Here is a 20,309-nt window from a genome sequence, read left to right as displayed (position 1 = left end):
ATCACCAATTAATCATTTTTCAGAATTTTAACCCTTTAAATGTCAGGTTTTTGTCATGATGACTCTATGCTTTTGGATGACAAAAAAAAAAATACTACATGAAAAGCAGATTTTCTTTTTGCTATATATCTGTCAGTGAGTGAGTGTAGCTGCTGACAGTCTGGGATATGTCAGTGAGTGAGTGTAGCTGCTGACAGTCTGGGATATGTCAGTGTGTGAGTGTAGCTGCTGACAGTCTGGGATATGTCAGTGTGTGAGTGTAGCTGCTGACAGTCTGGGATATGTCAGTGTGTGAGTGTAGCTGATGACAGTCTGGGATATGTCAGTGTGTGAGTGTAGCTGATGACAGTCTGGGATATGTCAGTGTGTGAGTGTAGCTGCTGACAGTCTGGGATATGTCAGTGTGTGAGTGTAGCTGCTGACAGTCTGGGATATGTCAGTGTGTGAGTGTAGCTGCTGACAGTCTGGGATATGTCAGTGTGTGAGTGTAGCTGCTGACAGTCTGGGATATGTCAGTGTGTGAGTGTAGCTGCTGACAGTCTGGGATATGTCAGTGATCAGCAGCTACACTGACTGTGACAGGTCACCTAGTGGAAATAGCATGTATTTCCTCCATCTGCCAAATATGGTCAAAATGACCTCATCAGGTGGAAAATAGTCAAAATGACAAATTCAGAGTCAAAAGCCCAGAATGACACCCAGAAATAATACAAGTCCTGTTTTTCTGCTCTGATGGCTGTGGGATCAAAAATGTCAGTTTGAATGGGTTTCAATGGAGCATTTTTGGACCTGAACAGTCTGAATGTAACTATTTAGTTTGCACAGTGTATTTTAGACTTATTGTAGGAGCTGAGCTGCAAATTCACTGATTACACTCAGATACAGCCTTTCTGTAAAGACGTCAGACTCTTTTAATAACAATCTGAGTCACCTGAGCGATTCTTTCTGAGATCTCAAAAATGACTTAGTAAACAAACAATTTTGATAATGTTAAAGAAATAGTTTAACATTTCGGAAACACGCTTATTTTCTTTCTTTCTGAGTGAGATGTGAAGATTTTAGAGTCTCTGCGTTCAGTACAGACTGTATGGAGGTTAGCTTAGCTTAGCATAAAGGCTGGAGGCAGTAACTCCCCTAAAATCACATTTCTCTTCGTATTAAACAAACAAGATAAAACATTTTAAACTTCCGACTTCAGCGAGCTGTTTGCAACAAGGATACTTGTCTCGCTTTGCTTCGGGGCCAGGGGCCGGTCACAGCAGCCACAGACGTGTTTCTAGGCTTTAAGGACATTTTTAGGACTTTAGGATTTCTGGGATTTTAGGACATTGCTAAGATTTTGGGAAATTTCAAGCATTTTAAGCATATCTTGGATTTTAGGACATTTCTTGGATTTTAGGACATTTCTTGGATTTTAGGATGTTTCTTGGATTTTAGGATGTTTCTTGGTTTTAAGATGTTGCTAGGGATTTTAGGACATTTCTGGTATTTTTTTGGGTCTTATCTAGGACCTCTGTCGGGGGGGTCGGGGGTGTCGGGGATCCTCCATTGGCTCTTTTTTTAATCAGCATGCTTTATTTTGATGCTGTTTTATGCCCTCTGACACCCTGTAGATATACAAAGTACAAAAACAATTCCTAGTGCTAATCAATTTATTTTTATTGTGAATTAGAAAAAGGTTAGGGCCGGATTTGGACCGCAGGCCATAAGTTGAGTATCACTGCTTATGCTAAGCTAAGCTAATCACCTCCTGCCTATAGCTTCAAAGTGAACGTAGGGAAATTATAATATATATATATATATATATATATATATATATATATATATATATATATATATATATATATATATATATATTTTTTTTTCATTTAACTCTCTTTAAGGAAAGCAAATAAGCGCATTTATATCCAACTACAATAAAGAGGCTGCAGTAGTAACAAAGGATTACTGCAGTACAGGGGTTGTAGTGTCAGTATAATTACTGCATGTCTGCTTGTAACTTAAGTATCTGAGCTACACATTCAAACACAACCTGCAAATGAATACTTCATACAGTCATCAGTAATAGAAGCTGCCACAGTTAATGCCCAACTGCATCAAATATCATTCAATTAGCTTTTATTCCTTCATGTGCAAACATTAAAAACGCACTTTTTAAAAGGCTGTGCAGAATCAGGAGTTTCATGTCTGAAATTGCAGTTTTTGGTGCACGTGGAACATAAAAACACACCAGCAGCCTCGAAGGAAACACGACAGAAAGCAACAAACACAGAGTCAGAGTCCGAGGGGCAAAGTGCAGACTGTTTTTTAACCAAACCGTATCCTGACCCCCCCAAACCTGACGTCGTCATGCTGAACCAGGAGGAGGCACAAACCGGACACAGAGCTTTAGTCCAAACCAAAACGAACGACAGCAACAAACTACTTCATGCCGACAAAATACAGCTCTGACTATCAGCGTCTCAGGTAAAATATCGTTCATCAGAGACTAAAAAAATACTTTAAGGTTTCTGTAGTGGTCTCTGTTTCGTAAATTTCTTTAAACGGACCACACTGACTTCATCGGACCGCGTTAAAACCGTCGGGAGCAGCTCAGAGGAACAAAGACGGGATTCAACCACACAAACAGACCAAACCGTACATTCGCTTCAAGTAGAGGAGAATCCACGCTCTGACGGCGGCCACCGCATCATCTTTTCCAATCGAGAGTTTGAGAGATTTTAACCAAACTGGGGAAAAAAAACAATCAACGGAACCAGCTTTTTGTGTTTGGTTGAGTCAAAGTGTGCAAAGTTCCTGTTCGGAGGAGAAGGAGAAGCAGTGCTCGGTTTCTCGTTGCATTGATTATTTTCTTTGTAACAGTCGATGCCATGGTTTCTGAGGCTTGGCAGAGTTGAACCAGCAACTTTTTTTAGTTTCGTTTACAATCTACGGAGGTCTGAAGGGGGGGGCGGCTCGTCGGCCAGTCAGCGCTGTGGTCGAGAGACAGACAGACAGAGAGAGAGAGAGAGTGATGATATCACTGATGTTCCTCCATCAAAGTTTCAATAGTTAAAATTAAAATTAAAAGCCCACAGTTATGAAGACACTGAAAATGCTAAAAACTGCAGAGGAAAACCCTCCCTGGACGCCTCATCAGGAGCAATACTAGAATAAATACATACGTATACTGCTTGGTTATTCGTTGCTCCACAGTCTCGGAGCGCAGAGCGTACTCTGGGCACAGACGGAGCAGCAGAACGTCAGACGCGGTAAAAAAGTAAAACTTTAAAACTTGCTGTCACTCTCCTCTGCAGCAGCTGCTCTCATCCATCAGGCTTTTAGCTCGTTATATGTTTTAATTAACAATTTGATGGTAATTTTCATAGTTTTTCTTTTGGTCTGTTTCACAGAAAGTGCACTATATGGCCAAAAATATGCGGACACCTCCATCCGCAGACCGTAAAACTCAGCGGCTTTTATGTCCTTTCACACAAAACTGTTGCTCAGCAAAGATAGAGGAAACACAGTCAAATTATTTATAATTTATCAGCTGTAATGTGATCGACTAAAGCGACTCAAACTGCTGCTGTCGGCAGATTCTGATTCTGCGAGACACCAAACATGTTCAAAATTTTTGCGTCACATTTCGCGTGCGTATACGCATGCTGGAGTTTTTTTTTTAGCATTTTGCAACTCGCAAAAATTGGCTTCAACAGCCGTGGTTGTGCTAACTCGGAGAGGCAGCTAACAGCTGACTTGGTTTGCAGACCGTGGCGGTTTCGTGTCAGTGAAATGTTTGTGGCTGCAGGAGTTAAAACCCTCCGAGCTGTTTTCAGGAAGCTCGTGTATAAATTTATCTGCCGGCTGAACGGCTCTGAGAGTGAAACAACAGCAGCTCACAGCGAAAGACGCTGGTGTAAGTCGTCTCTTTGTCAGACATTTTTATATATTGTTTTATTTATTTTTATGACATGATTTTACACTGTTTATTGTACGTGATGTTTTGTCTTTTTTTTAGTCTGGAATAAGGATTGATTGATTAATTGATTGATTGATTGATTGATTGATTGATTGATTGATTGATTGATTATGGTGCCTGTTTTAGGGCTACGGATTAAATGTAGCAATAGTACTAATGATCCTAATTCACTAAACTGAATAATTTAAATGAAATTAGAGATGTTCGTGAGCTCTGCTGTTCGGTGAACATCGAAACTTTAAAAAGCGTCTGCGGTGAACCGACCTGCTGCCTCCGGCGGCGGTGCGTCTCTACAGCGTGCTGCTCAGGATCTCTGACACCTGTGCGTTCGTTTGGTCGTCTGAGTCCACGTCCTGTGTGGCGCCTCCCTCCTGCTCCTCCCCCTCCACCACCACCGACACGCCCGCGGCCTTCACCTCCTCCTCCTTCTCCTCCTCCTCCTCCTCCCAGCCCCTCCTCTCGTGGCCCGGCGACAGCTCCTTGCACGGCTCCACAAAGATCCTGCGCACGTGGGGCCGCGGCTCCCGGTGTCGGCCCTTGCGGCTCTCCAGGACGCAGGAGGCGTGGCTCACGTAGGTGGTGTCCCCCGGCGGAGGCAGGTCCGGGTCCAGCTGCTTGGTGTAGACGCCCTCAGATAAAGATCCCGTGTGGCTCTCCCCGCTGTGGCCCCGGAGCCAGCGCTGGGGCCCGCTGAAGTACTGGCCCCGGTGGCTCCTGGAGAGCAGTTTGCGTTTGGCGGGGGGGTTGGCGAGGGCCCTGAGGGGGGCAACGATGCCTTCCTGGTGACTCCTGGACAGCGAGAGGCCCTCCAGAGTCTTGGTGGTGTCGGACAGCACCGGGGACAGGGGGAGGTCTTTGGAGAATCTGGGGGACAGGGGAGGGACGGGGAGGTGGGGAGGGTCCTGGAGAGGGAGGGGGAGCGAGGCAGAGCAGAGGGAGAGAGCGGGAAGTCTTTGGATAGAGAGGGGGAGTGGGGGAGGAGGGGGGAGGAGGATTTCGGATCCTTCACCGCCGGCGAGAGGGGGAGGTCTGCGGGGGGGCAGACGCTGTACCTGAGAGACGAGAGGAAAACCCGATCCGTCAGACCAGATCGTACCCTGTGATCGGACGAGGCTCCACTTCCTGTCTGTACTAAGTTTTTATTTACTTAAAACTGCAAATTATGCAAAAGCACAAGTTTGATTTAATTATTGATTTAAATATTGATTTTTATTTTTATTTTTTTTTACAGATGAACAATATGCAGAGATTGCATGAGACTTTCTCACTGTCTCCCATTTCCATGGATCGAAACTTTTAATACCGGCCATTTTAATTTGTACTTTTTAAAGATAATACAAGAATTTAATAGCATTTAATTTGAATTTTTAAAGGAGATATCTATTTTAAGGAGAAGACATTTTTAATAACATTTAATGCTCATTTTTCAAGGATAAGAAATTAAATAGTATGTAATTTTCATTTTTTTAAGGATAATAAGACATACTTAAAAACATAACATTTTTGAGGATAACAAAACATATAATTGCATTTAATTTTTTGGAGGCAATCAGCCCTATTTGATAACATTTAATTTTATTTTTTAAAGGTAGTGAGACATATTTAATAGCATTTAATTTGCCTTTTTTAAGAATAATGGATCATTTTCACTTTTTATTTTTAAAAAGATGACTGCATATATTTAATACCCTTTAATTTTTATTTTTAAGTATAATAAGACATATTTAATCAGGCCAAAGTTTGAACAAAAACGATACAAAAAAATTAATAATAATAAAATAAAATCTTCACCACGTCTAAAGGGTTTAATCGACCATTAAAGTGAATCAGAAACATTTATCTGATAAAAAGATTCATTTACAAACCATCTCCTCACCTGAGCTCGTGGATCTGGAGCACGTCGGGGGCGCTGCCGCCCAGCGAGTGCAAGGCCTGCTGGGATAGATCCTGCGGTGGAGAATACAGCAGGTCCAGCTCGCGGGGGCTCAGGGCGTCGCTGGAGTCGTAGTCGCTGTCTGTCGGCAGGAAAACCTCCGAGGACCCGTCTTCATCGGAGCCAAGCAGAGAATCTGACAGGATCAACCAACCATTTTAACCAACATCCGCCCTAATCACCAATATCAAATATTCATTCACGTTAAGAATTTTAATGATTTAAATGTCAGGTTTTTGTCACGGTACCACTATGTTTTCAGATGAAAAAATCAAAAACACAAAGAATGAATTATTTTATTTATCACGCTGGACATGTCCGTGCTGTCGGACATGTCCGACAGCACGGACATGTCCGACAGCGCGCTGCAGTGCGCAGACATGTCCGACAGCACGGACATGTCCGACAGCACGCTGCAGTGCGCAGACATGTCCGACAGCGCGGACATGTCCGACAGCGCGCTGCAGTGCGCGGACATGTCCGACAGCGCGGACATGTATGTCCGACAGCGCGGACATGTCCGACAGCACGGACATGTCCGACAGCGCGCTGCAGTGCGCGGACATGTCCGACAGCGCGGACATGTCCGACAGCACGGACATGTCCGACAGCGCGCTGCAGTGCGCGGACATGTCCGACAGCGCGCTGCAGTGCGCGGACATGTCCGACAGCGTGGTCCGACTGGAGCAGTTTTACAAACGTTCTCGCTCCGGCGAGGTTTTCTAACAAAACGTGGTCCTGTCTGGACCCGTGGCCAAGCTATGAAATGTAAGAATGAGAACAGTATTTTTTTAAAGAGTAGTGCCGGGCAACTAATAGAAAAATTGAAATCAAAACCGACATAATCTTGCCCATGTTGGGTTTTTCGGTTACTTAGAAACTCTGTTAACCCTTTCCCCACCGGGGCTGCCAGCTCCCACACGTCTGCCGCGCGTCTCACGCTTTTGGGCTCCGTCTCACGCTCTCGTGACACCGAGGAAACTCTCACGCCAAAACACAGCGAGGGCAGAAGTGTTGAACAATCTTTTAAAAAAGTGAACAACTTAGATTTTAAACAGCTGAGTGTTCTCAGAAGTTTTTAATTCCCGAGTAAAATGATTAATAGCACAGAAGTTTCAGAGCTGCAGAGCGTCGACTCACCGCTGATGGCTTTCCTCCTGCGGAGCTCAGGTGAGGGTGAAGGTGTGGGCAGGTAGTCCATGTTGGAGGAGGTGGAGTCGGTCTTCTGCTGGCCGGGGTCGCTCTCCGGAGCGTTGGCGTCCACCAGGCAGGTGATGGGAACTCCGCCGCGAGGCTGCTTGTAGCGAGCGTACTGCAGGGCGTCGGTGATCCAGCGGAGGTCGCGACGCATCTCGTCCAGTTGCTGTCGGAGGAGAGAAAGAAACGAGATTAACGCCAGTTTTAGAAAACGTGAATTTGGCTCACAGACCGTGATGTCATCTGTTGGTCTGTGGACTCCTGTTTGAGTTTGGCATTTTGGCCGTCACCATCCTGGGTTTTTGGAAACAGAAGTGACCATATTTGGATGAGAGGGTGGAGCTAACCTTAACCCTGGCTGCTAGCTTAAGAATTTACAGTCTACGTTTAACTCTTTGAAACGTGTGAATGAGCTCGATTTCTTCCAAAAACACGGGAGGAAGGTAATGAGCCATTCAACAAAAAATGGCTCAAAAATGAGCAAGAGATAAGTAAAAAGTTACAGGAAAATTACCTGAAAATAAAAAGACAAAAAATGATAATAAAAAAACAAAAAAGAGACAAGAAAATGACATTATATACATATATTTTGCAACATAACTTTAAATATGTAATTAGAAGAATTCTAAAAATTTTTTCGACATTTTTTTCGTTTTTTTTTAAAATATCTAATACACTCTCTACAGCTTGTTTTCAAGTTTTCTTGTCAAATTTTCCTTATTTTTTCTCGCAATATGTGGAACATTTTTTGCCAAACTGTTTATTGCCTTTTTCTCATGTTTTCAACAGACATTAAAACAATTTTCTCAGGTTCCACAGATTTCGATGCTTGTAAAAGGCGTCTGAATGCAGCACAACAAAACTGTTGTCGCTCCAGGTTATAAAGGGTTAACTGTGATCATGCTGATGCTAACTTTTGCAACAGATTATTTTATTTTACAATATTTAATCTTATTTTGTTTTTGTATCTAGGTTGTGTCATTCTCTACAAGTTTGTTTCCTTTTTATTTTTATCTATTTTTTTGTTTTTTAGCTCAGCCACCAACCATTTGACGTCCTGGGAATGAGACTCAACAGTCGACTCTCTTCTCCAGAGTAACATACGGCGCCTTTAAACGCGCCTTGTAATATTATAAATATTTCATTTCGAAGGTGAACGCATCTTTTGTGTAACGTCTGTGGTTTCTGGAGGATTAAATGAGAGTTAAACGTACACTGAGTGAAAGCGAGCGAGCTGAAAACGTGTGTGTTTGCTTTTGAAGAGAATGAAGCGTGACACAATGTTAAGCAGCAATTAGCCGACTGACAGAAAGCAGACACACACACGCACGCACACACACACACACACACACACACGCACACGCACACACTGCGGGGAGACTGACAGCAGCGATGACTCGGCTGGAAAGAATGCCGGGGTTTCGCCGGCGGAGCGAGAGAGAAAAACATGGAGGGGATTCCTGCTCGTCCCACAGAGGAGGCTGCAGCTCTCAGCTCTCTTTGTTTACCAACAACAACAAACACTTTCACTTTGTTAACTGTCTACAGACATAACGTTAAATTAACTTTAAGGATACGTTTATTGATTTTCTGTATTGGTCAGGCGGGTTTCCATTAACCCTCAAATTCTGCAGATTGAAACTACAAATATAGAATAAGACGAGTGGAAACACGTCAGTTTTTAAAAAAATCCTATTTATCGCAAAAAATCGTTTTTGTGCTCACATGAGGTGGTATTTCAGGTGATTTGAAAAAAACATATTTCACAAAACTACGATGGAAACAAATTTTTATCTATTAAAGGTCACATGATGCTGTGAGGTCACATGACGCTGTGAGGTCACATGAAGCTGTGAGGTCATATGACGCTGTGAGGTCACAGGAACTGGCTCCCTCATGATGCAGCAGGAGCTACAGGAGCTGTTATTGCATCACATAACTCTGAGAAACTTTTGAATCCACAATTCCTCTGTGAGATCGTGGACTACATCTCCCAGAAATCCCTCATACGTGGCCGCTCCCACGAATAAGAGGCTCGCCTTTCCATCGTGGCTCCATAACACGCCTACGCGTCCTCGGATTGGAAATAATGACGGATAGTTTGGAGGCTGCAATAGAAATAAAGCTGCTAATGTTTCGAACATCCATCGCCATGGTTACTGGGATGTTATCACCAGAGGAAAAGTCGCGGAACATCACTCAGTGGAAACACAGTCAGCTCGTAAGTGTTTTGAAAATATCAAATTTTGCAGAAATCTGTTATAGAAACCTGCCTAATATGACCCGGTTTCGGAGGAAAGCTGAGCGCCGTGTGCAGCTCCGCACTGCAGCGCTGAGAAGAGGATTTGAGGAACTTTCCATCTGCAGCTGATCAGACTCTGACAGCAGCTTCACAGCTTCATGATTTAAGACAAAGTGAGATACGCAGACGTTTCCAAGGACGAACTGCAGCTCCAGCAGCTCCCTCTGCTCAGCGTCACTTCCCACAAACCTCGCCGTGTGTGTGTGTGTGTGTGTGTGTGTGTGTGTGTGTGTGTGAATACTGCATCAGTTCCCAATAGTGTTCTTGCTGCGTGATGCCAGCGCGGAGACAAAGACAAACTCTCGTCCTTGACACCAGGTCCTCTTCAGAAAGTACTTCATTTACAGGTTATCTAGCGTACACATTTACAGAAAGCAGTAAAGTTTATCAGTTTGAATGCTTAATATCTTGTATTTGAGCTGAATTCAACTGGACGCAGCTCAGAAAGAGATTTGCAAATCACCTCTGTCTGTTTTTGATTTACCGTTTTACACAGCGTCCAAACTTTTTTTGGAATCATGGTTCACGTCCAAAATCACTCACTCCTCCCTGCTCACTATATATAGAGTTTTATGTAGAGGACTGCACAGCGAGCTCGATAGCAACATTAAAAAAAACGCTTTCGGACAATACTCGGTCCTTTTCTCTGCACCGTTAATTAACCCTTTCGGGCCCACTCTAATATTACACACAATCATATCGCTCTGCACACAAAATTCGCTTTTCAAAATCAAGCTTCAAAATTTTTTTATACAATAATATGATGTTTTTGTACTTTCATTGAGTTTATTTTTAACCAACATCAACATTAATCATAATTATCAAATACTGATTCATTTTCAGAATTTTAACCCTTAAAATGCCAGTCACGCGTGTACATGTCCAACAGCCCGCGCCAGCATGGACATTTTGTGATTTTATTACGGATGTTATTAACGTCTGAATCCTGGTCGCCTTTTGCTTCAGTTATTCGGGAAATGAGTGTAACGCCTTTCCATCAGCATGGCTAGATAATGACTCAATTTTCATTTTTGGGTGAACTATCATTTTAATTTCGATAATTAAAGCTGCAGAAAGTCATATTCCTTTATTGATACCTGATAATTCCTTCATGATTGATTTATTATTTAAAGTAATCAATCTCTCTTCCAGTTTTATGTCACATTCTTGACTGAAACGGCTTTCATTACATAAATTAGTTTGATTTAAAGACTAGATGACCTTACATCTCCATATTTTTATTATTGTTGCGCATTCGTCTTCAATTTCTGCTGGGTTTTTTTTTTTAGATTTTATTTGAGTTTTTTGGTCACCTGTGAAGTAATTATAACTGCACTTTATATATGAAAGGAGCTAAAACACAAAAGTCGACAGAAAACAACATTTAACTGCGTGATTGATGAATATAAAGACACAAATAACTAGAAATCTAATTAAAGTGACATAAATCGTCTCTCCTCAGTTCACTTCATGATTACAAACTGCTTCTCTTCTTCTTAAGTTTGTTGGTGTTTTTAGCCGCGATGTGGAGCCGAAATAAAAAGCCGTGAAGAAGAAGACGAAGCCACATGTGTGCAGACGTTTCTACAGACAGACGTCTGAAAGTTTCCTCCATCAACATGTGGTGAGTCTAAACAAACTGTCCAATTAGACGACGGCATCACGTCATCTTCACACTAACCCACTTTCACTGCAGGACGCATGCACACACACACACACACACACACACACACACACACACGGTCAGGACCTCCCAGATTGGACATGCTGAGACACTGCTGTGTGTGTTTGTGTTCTTTTGTTTCTATCTTTGTGAGGACCAGTTTGAGCTTGAGAAAAAGTTAAAATACCTCTAAAAAGCGTGGACATTTTTGAAAAGCGAGGACAGACGTCTATGGAAATAAAAGGGACATTTGGGAGAACATGACTGTAAAATAAAGACATTTTATGTAATGTGGGGACATCTGGTAAAGTGAGAATGTCTTTATAAAGTGAGGACATTTATGTAAAGTGGGGACACTGTTATAAAATGGGGACATTGTTGTAAAGGGGGGACATCTGGTAAAGTGAGGACTTCTCAGTAAAGTAAGGATGTCTTCATAAGGTGATGTCATTAATGTAAAGTGGGGACATTATTGTAAAGTGGGGGCATTTCTGAAAAGTGGGAACATTTTTGAAAGGTTTGTTTTTTTTAACAAAGGCAAGATATTTCCATGAAGTAAGGGACATTTTTGTAAAGTTAAGACATTTTTATGTGAAGACTTTTTCATAGAGTGAGGACATTTTTATATAGTGTGGACATTTTTGTACAGTGAAGACTAATTGAAAGTGAGGACAATTTTGTTAATAGTGTGGACATATGTGCGAAATGAGGACATTGTTTTTAAGTGAAGACATTTTTGTAAAGAGAGGACGTGTTTTAAGTGAGAACATGTTTGTAAAGTAAAGACATTTTTGTAAAGTGAGGACAATTTTTAAAAGTTGGGTTGGTTTTGTAAAGTGTGCACGTTTTCGTACAGGGTGGACATTTTTATAGAGGTCAGTTTCATCAAGTGAGGACTCACATAGTGTGGACATATGTGGAAATGATGGACATTTTTGGAAAGCAAGGGTGTTTGCATAATGTGAGGACGTACTTGTGAAGTGAGGACATTTTCGTAGAGAAAGGACCTGTAAATTCTTTACCAAAACAATGAGGACATTTTGGAAAATGACATCAGTTTTGTAAGTGGGAATGATTTTTGTACAGTGAGGACACTTTTATACAAGGTGAATATTCTGTGGACATTTTCAGAAGTCCAGGACATCTTTCATATTGTGTGGATATTTCTGTAAAGTGAGGACATTTTTATAAATTAAAGATGTTTTTGTGAGAAAATGTTTAGTGGGGACGTTTTTATACAGTGTGGATATTTTTGTAAAGGACATTTTCATAAAGCGAGGACATTTTTGGAAAGCTTGGATATTTTTGGAAAGTGTGAATGTTTTATAAAGTGAGGACATATTTGAAAAGACATTTGTAAAGAGAGGACATTTACATTTTCACGAAGAAAGTGAAAACATTTTGGAGAGTTTTTGTAAGTTAGAACATTTTCAGAAGTTCAGGTCATCTTTCAAAAGCGAGGACATTTTTGTGAAACGAAAATATTTTTTAAATGAGGGCGTTTGAGTCTTTAACCAAGAGTTTGAAGACATTTTGAAAACAAGGCCGGTTTGAAAAGTAAGGACATTTTTCGGAGAGCGAGAATTATTTTGAGAGGCCTTGTGGACTGAGGATATTTTGTAAAGTAAGACAGTTTTGTACAAAAAAAAATGTGTTAAATAAGGATGACATTTTGTCTGTCCTTCACTCCTTCAGAGGGCTGTTTGAGGTTAAGGACGTGGTGTGGCGTTCGGTAAATTTCGGGGTTTGGGACTCGAAAAACGTATCGTGATGATGAGTGTCCTCACAAGTATAGAAATCCTAACATTTGTGTTGGCCCTTTTCTCACTCTGTCCTTCACATCAACATTTTTTCACTGTCTTTCATGACACATGCACGCACGCACGCACGCACACACACACACACGCACACACGCACACACACACCTCCACGTGCTCTGATTGGTATTATTTTTTCCCCTGACATTCCCTCTCTCTCTGAGCAATTTGTGGTCGGGGGGCCACTTTTTTCCGAGCTTTAAAATCGCAGACAGAGAGCGAGACAGATGGTTACACACACACACACACACACACACACACACACACACACACACACACACACTCGGAGGAGAGCACCCTTGTGGTTTTGTGGTCGGTGTCCATTAACGGCGGCGGTGAGCTCTTCACAGAGAAACCTCCAGACAGATTTACTTTCATACTTGTGGACGTGTGACGGAGCAGCTTCTGGACTCCTCGTAGAAAAACAAGCTGTTTAACAGCTGATACTCGCAGCACTTACGCTTTAACTGCACCAATAAACGTCTCTAATTGGATTACACACTCATTTGTTGTCACGCCGACTTCAGTTTTTAATGTTATTTTTCTTGAATATGAAATAAAATTATATTGAAAATGAGATTTATGGAACGTTTTGTCTTTGAGCTTGCCGTCGTTTTAAGGGTGGATGTCCGGGCGGTGACTTCATGGATCTGTACAGTAGCCGAAAACCACGAGGACCGACTGCTGAGAGCAACCAGACTGGATGAGACTGATTCCAGGTCAGCTGCAGACGTGTTTTCATCGGACGCGTGAACACTTGAAACAGTCGAAGCCTCGTTTAAGGAGTTTTTCCCACCAACTGTTGCATCATCAACTTAGCGTGACATGTTTTCATGAGCCGGCTAACAAACGTTTTCCATCTGATGCAGCTGATGATGAAGCACAAACAGCAGCAGACACTAACCACTTTAACCCTTTAAAACCTGGATCACCATCAGTTTTCTCGTACTGCAGTTTGGCGCCTTTCACAAGCATTAAACTTACGAAACTTTCGGCAAACTTGTTTGATTTCTGTCAAAAAAACAAAACAAAACAAAAAAAGGCAATCAACAAATTAGCATAAAAGTCCTTAAAATAAAATTAGCTGAAAATTAGTTTAAAAAGAAATAAGTCCAGAAAATTATATGATAATGTCAAATAAAATAATTCTATAAAATTATTGGAATTATATAATTAAAACTGGGTGACAGAAAAAATGGAAATGGCACTTTTTCATGTCATTTAGTGGGTTTTTTTTTGTTGTTTTTTAAACTTTTGCAAATATTTGGGTCATTTCTCATCAAGTTTCTCATTGACTTCTTTTATGTTTTTGTGAAAGAAATCAAGCAAATTTGCTCAAGTTTCAAAGCGTTAATAAAAGATTCACTGCTACACATTTTTACTAGCTGCAAAGTTTTGCAAAATTGTTGTCGACTATTTTGCAAAACAGGGAGGTCGAGGGGGGGCTCGAAGCTGTTTATTAAAAATTTTAGAAAAAAATGCACCACAAAGGACGGATTCAGATGTTTTATACTGGCAGAAATGGAATATAATAAAATAAGTTTGTTTTTTTTTAGTATGTAATCGACTGCCATGTTTTTTTTAATCTAAAAACATAATGGTATTTAAAGGGTTAAAATTCTGAAAATTATTTAATGTTTGATATTAATGATTAGGACTAAGGTTGGTTAAAAAAACAACAATGAAAATCATATTAATGTATAATATTTTTTAACGCCTGACGAGTGTGTGTGATATTAAAGCGGAGCCCTAAAGGGTTAATATGAAACCCAGCTGCGTACATTATGTGTCATAGGAGGTCGCTGCTTTGTCTCTTTCAGCAAACTTAGAGGTTTGGCTGTAGCATGCTGGGATCCTCCCAAAGCATTCTGGGTAAAATGAGCCCTCTGAAGCTGAATTTGGAGAGTTTGGATCCGTAAATGAAGGTTTCAGGAACAGAAACACAAAGTGAGATTCTGTTTCTCACCTGGATGTAGTCCAGGACGAGCTGGTGCCTCTGCTTGGCTGTGGCCACCTCGCTGTCAGTGATGGCTTCTCGCAGTGCCTGCTGGGTAATGAGGGCGTCCAGGTCCAGGACGGAGGACAGACGGCAGTACAGACTGATGAACTTCTCTTTGTAGGTGCAGAAGTGCACTGAAGAAAGCATGAAAAAATAAAAATAAAGAAATAAAAACAGAGAGATTAATGTGCTGCGGAGGAAGAAGAGATGACGACGCTTTTTCTTCTGACTGCAGAATTTAAAATAAAACATAAATCACTTGTTAACATTCAATTTTAATGTTATCACATCCAAAATACACCCCCCTTTTTTAAATCTTTTTTTTTTTTTACCTTTTTACTTATTTATTTAATTATGTTTTTTTATTTTAAATTTGTTCATTCCATCTTTTTCTGTTACCCTGTTATCTGTTTATTGTTTGTTCGTATTATGTGGTAACAACTGATAAGGGAAGTGGGGGGAGGGTGGATGTGGGAAGGTTTTTGGGATTTTTTTCTCTCATGAAAGCTGCTCTAACGTAACTCACAGTTGTTGTTTTTCTATGTAATATCTGCAAAAAATGAATTAGAAAAATTTTGAAAAAACAATCCACAAAAATGAAAGAAAAAATGCGACGTTAAAAATATAACATAAAATATAAATCATTCTGCATTTGAACAATATTTGAGGATAACTTCAATGAACTCTGGCTCATAATCATCAGCTTATTAACACGTTTCTCCTCATTTTCTGCCACGAGAACATCTCGCTCACTGAAATCTGTGTGATCTTCCTGCAGCAGGAAACAACAGCTTCTGGATGTGAGAAGACCAAAAATCTGGATGATCATCAGTGAAAATCTGGATGATCATCAGTGAAAATCTGGATGATCATCAGTGAAAATCTGGATGATCATCAGTGAAAATCTGGATGATCATCAGTGAAAATCTGGATGATCATCAGTGAAAATCTGGGCGTCTTTTTGGTGAAATTTGGTAAAAAGTGACAGAAATCTGTTGAGCAGTTTCCTTCAGCGACGGCAGCTGGTGAGCAGGTCAGGGTGTGTACAAAGAGAGAGTATTGTGCAGTGTGTGTATGGGTGTTATTGACACATTCTTGTGTGTGTGTGTGTGTGTGTGTGTGTTTGTGTGTGTGTGTGGGGGGGGTCTGCAGAGAGGCCGTCCTACTGGAGCCTGCAGGCTGATTTAGTGCTTCTCCCTGCAGACGGAGGGGTGTGTGTGTGTGTGTGTGTGTGTGTGTGTGTGTGTGTGTGTGTGTGTGTGTGTGTGAGTGTGTGTAACACAGCTCAGTCTGTCCACCTCCACACACTGAGTCGGTGCAGACGTCCTGCGTGAAGCTGCATTAATGCTGTAGATTTAACTCCTTTATATGCTGTTATATTTCCTGCAGGCTTTTCTTGGGGGCCACTTTTGAAAAATGACACGAGGCCAGGGGCCAGTCGCTGTAGCTCTGTACATGTTTCTAGGATTTTAGGACATTTTTAAGTTTTAGGACATTTCTAGAACTTTGGGACATTTCTAGGTTTTTGAGACGATTGTAAGATTTTCTGACATTTCTAAGATTTCAGGATGTTTCTCAGATTTTTGTACATTTTAGGACATTTCAAGGATTTTAGGACATTTCTAGGATTTCAGCACATACCAAGGATTTAAGACATTATTTGGATTTTAAGGACTTTTTAGGATATCAGGACATTCTTAGGATTTTAGGACATAAGTGTCTTGACTGGCACTTTTTTTGATCAACAAGCTCTATTCTGATGCTGTTTTATGTCTCTGACACCTTATCGAGACTAAAAGGACAAAAACAATTCACAGCGTGAATCACTGTATAGTTATTGTGAATAAGAAAATGGTTGGGGGGCCACCAGGGGCCCGATCAGGGGCCAGATTTGGCCCTCAGGCCGTCACTGATCTGCAGCGGCACAAACACTCAGCATCAACACATCTGGAGATTTAAAGTTTTTACTGGACAAAACTGTCAAAAGTAACAACCTTTAAGTCATATAATAATAATAATAATGTGTGTGTGTGTGTGTGTGTGTGTGTGTGTGTGTGTGTGTGTGTGTGCTGTTACCGAGCTCAAACATCTGCAGCGGGAGGTGGAGAAACCCTGACAGGGGGGTGTAGGGGTTGGACTGTCCGGGGGCGGAGCAAACATCGTCGGCGGCCGGCAGCAGCAGCAGGAAGGAGACGCCGTGACCGAGCTCCACCACCTCCTGACCGTAGAGACGGAAGTGACGGGCCTGCACACGTGAGGGAGGCGAGACACGATCATGTGACCGCACGAACACACAACAACAACTTAACTTAAACAACAAACGCATCATTTGAATCTTCAATCTCACAAAAAAAACATTGCAACAGTTTCTTCATCTTGATGCAATAAAACACAAGTATGCAAATCACGAAAAAAGACTTAATATAACAATGACTATGATTTAAAATAAAAAAAACAAACAACAAAAACACGATGCACACAGAGGACAAAGAAACGATTGATTTTATAGTTTTTTTCAAAGAAAAGATGTAAAAAAAAAACTGTTGCTCAGCAAAGATGGAAATACTATCAAATTATGTATTTAACCCTTTGAAACCTGAGAAAATTGGCGATATTTAAAATAAATAAATAATAATAATAATAATAACATGGGAGGAAGGTAATGAGTAACAAAAGAGATGACCCAGAAATTGGTGAGAAATTTGTGGAAAGTACAAAAACATTTCCTAAAATTTTGATTAAAAAAAACAACTAAAGAAACAAAACACCAAATGAAAAAGTAAAAAAACAACAACAACAAAAAAGCTAGAAATGGCTTGAAAAATGCTTAAAAATCACAATAACTGTAAAATAGTTTCAAATATATAATAATGAAAATCATTAATATAGTTCATGGACATTTTCCTCAGCTTTTTGGAAATGACGCGGTGTGAGCCAGGTACCTGGTGCAGAGGTAGGTTCAGGTGTTTCAGCAGAGACTTGATCGACGTCTGCAGCTCGTAGTACAGTAAAGGGGCGTGGCTCTCAGGCCTGGGCTCCGCCTCCTCGCTCTTCTCACCTGCAGTCGACAGCGTCTGGATCCAGTCCCACTCCTCCCTGAACACACACACACACACACACACACACACACACACACAGTGATGTGATATGTAATGTAATACGAGTGCCTTTCGAGAGGAGCGAACGGCTCTCATTCCTCAGATTTCTGGTAGAAATTCCTCATTTCTCCGAGTGTTCGTGTAGCGGAGCAGCTGCGGTCTCTGCTGCAGATTCTCAGACGAACACAGATCGAAGTCTTTGTTCGCTCGGACCCGGAGTCCTCAAACTAAAACAGGTCAGCAGCTTATTCAAAAGCCTCCGTTCATTGTTTTAATCGATCGTCCGAAAAGCAGCAACAAAACACAGCAGGTTTGGAGGGCATGTTGTCAGTGAAAAATGTCTGCAAGGTTTTTTCCTTTTAAAATTTTTGATGATTTTAAAAGAAACATTGAAACACGCAGCCCAAAGGGGTTAAAAAGACATGTTTTCTTAAAAAAAAAAAAAAAGTTGCCATTTTTCTCCTCACGGGAAATGTTTCTTTTTCTTTAAATATTTTTAGTGATTAATTTCTTCCATTTTTTTCTTTGTTTTTTTTTTTTTTTTAAAGTCAATTCTATTATTATTTTTTAAAAATTGGGCTTTTTTTTAACAACTTCTACATTTTTAAAATTTTTTTTTTTTTTTTTTTTTTTAAAGTCAATTCTATTATTATTTTTTTAAAAATTGGGCTTTTTTTTAACAACTTCTACATTTTTAAAATTTTTCTTTGTTTTTTTTTTTTTAAAGTCATTTTTATTTTTTTTTTTTAAAAATTGGGCTTTTTTTTTTTTTAACAACTTCTACATTTTTAAAATTTTTCTTTTTAAGGAAGTTTCTCAGACTTTAGGACATTTTTAAGATTTTCAGACATTTCTCTGATTTTAAGACATTTACAGGATTTTATGACATTTATGGGCTTTCAGGACGTTTCTTGGACTTTAGGACATTAGGGTCTTATTTAGTCTCTCTGTCAGGGGTGTGGGGGATCCTCCTCTGGCTCTTTTTTGGATCAACAGGCTCTATGTTGATGCTGTTTTAATCACTCCGACACCTTATTGATACTTAAAGGACAAAAACGATTCACAGAGTGAATCACTTTATTTCTATTGTGAATTGGAAAAAAGTCGAGGCGCCCCCTGTCGCCCCATCAACGGCCTGATTTGGCCCGCGGGTCTTAAGTTGAGTCTCCCTGCCTGATGCTCTGGGCCGCGTGGACATGTGAACATCGTGTCCTTCGGCCATGAATCATCTGAACATTTTCTTCCGGTCCTCCTGAGAACATCGTCTCTCCGCTCACTCTGCAGCCTTCGGCTGTCCGTGAGCTTTATTTATCTGTCACATGAATCACAATCAGACCCTTCAGGGTTAAATCGCTTTTATCGTCTCTTCACTCAGAACATTACGCATCTGCTGTGTTTTTGGTTTTTGGTACCTGGAGACGTTGGCGTTGTCCCGTACGCGGCTGTGACAGAGCATGTTGGGGGTCCGCTGGGAGACCAGGACTCTGATCTGGTCCACAGAGCTGCTGAGCTTCAGGTAGCCCAGGTAGAGACCCGGGGCCAGCCGGTGCGTGCTGCGCCGCTGGTACGCCAAGATGTCCTGCGGGACGGAGACAAAGACGGTTAAAACTGTCTGTCTCTGCAGGACAACAGTGTCTGTGTCGTCTTTTACACACATCACTCGTCTGCCGGGAAAACGTGATTTTATAAAACCAGCTGAGAAATCATTTAATAACTTTATTACAGACTGAGGCTCATTTTAACTGGATATTAACCCTTTAGGGCCCGCTTTAATATCACACACACTGATCGGCACACAAAATGCACTTTTCAAAATCAAGCCTTTAAAAATATTATACATTAAAATTATTTTCTACATTCACTGAGTTCATTTTTTAACCTAATCATAAATATCAAATATTCATTCATTTTCAGAACTTTAACCCTTAAATGCCAGGTTTTTGTCATGATGCCACTATATTCTTGGATTTAAAAATACACACAAAAAAATCAATTATTTTTTAACACACTGCATGCTAAGTATATATTTTGATATATGATCACAGACGGGGATGTCAGCGTTTAGCAGCAACATTATTTTTGCACACTCACACAGTTCTGCACACAAAATGCACTTTTCAATAACAGGCTATAAGAAATACCGTATATTAATGTGATTTTCTACTTTTGTTGAGATTATTTTTTTGACCAACATCAGTCTTAATTATAAATAGAAAATACTGATGAATTTCAAGAATTTTAACCCTTTAAATGCCAGGTTTTCATCATGATGCCGCTGTTTAGAAAAAAAAACACACACACAAAAAAGAATTATTTTCAAATAACTGCGTGCAAGATTG

General features: G+C 40.7%; 1 protein-coding gene across 1 annotated transcript in view; it reads right to left on the bottom strand.

The window, feature by feature from the left end:
- ankfn1a (ankyrin repeat and fibronectin type III domain containing 1a) overlaps nucleotides 1-20,309 on the bottom strand; it is a 108,229-nt gene that overhangs the window by 883 nt on the left and 87,037 nt on the right. Inside the window, 9 exon segments of the mRNA XM_088069649.1 lie at nucleotides 1-2,972; nucleotides 4,226-4,841; nucleotides 4,844-5,013; nucleotides 5,838-6,030; nucleotides 7,035-7,257; nucleotides 14,840-15,006; nucleotides 16,949-17,117; nucleotides 17,815-17,968; nucleotides 19,383-19,549. The exon segment at nucleotides 1-2,972 is cut by the window's left edge and continues 883 nt beyond it. Of these exon segments, the coding sequence (XP_087925775.1) occupies nucleotides 4,252-4,841; nucleotides 4,844-5,013; nucleotides 5,838-6,030; nucleotides 7,035-7,257; nucleotides 14,840-15,006; nucleotides 16,949-17,117; nucleotides 17,815-17,968; nucleotides 19,383-19,549 (1,833 nt within the window). The 3' untranslated portion in view covers nucleotides 1-2,972; nucleotides 4,226-4,251.

This window comes from Plectropomus leopardus, chromosome 19 (assembly GCF_026936395.1).
Source record: "Plectropomus leopardus strain MGB_pleo_1.0 chromosome 19, ASM2693639v1, whole genome shotgun sequence".
Classification (NCBI taxonomy): domain Eukaryota; kingdom Metazoa; phylum Chordata; class Actinopteri; order Perciformes; family Serranidae; genus Plectropomus; species Plectropomus leopardus.
This window is presented reverse-complemented; position numbering and strand designations above follow the sequence as displayed.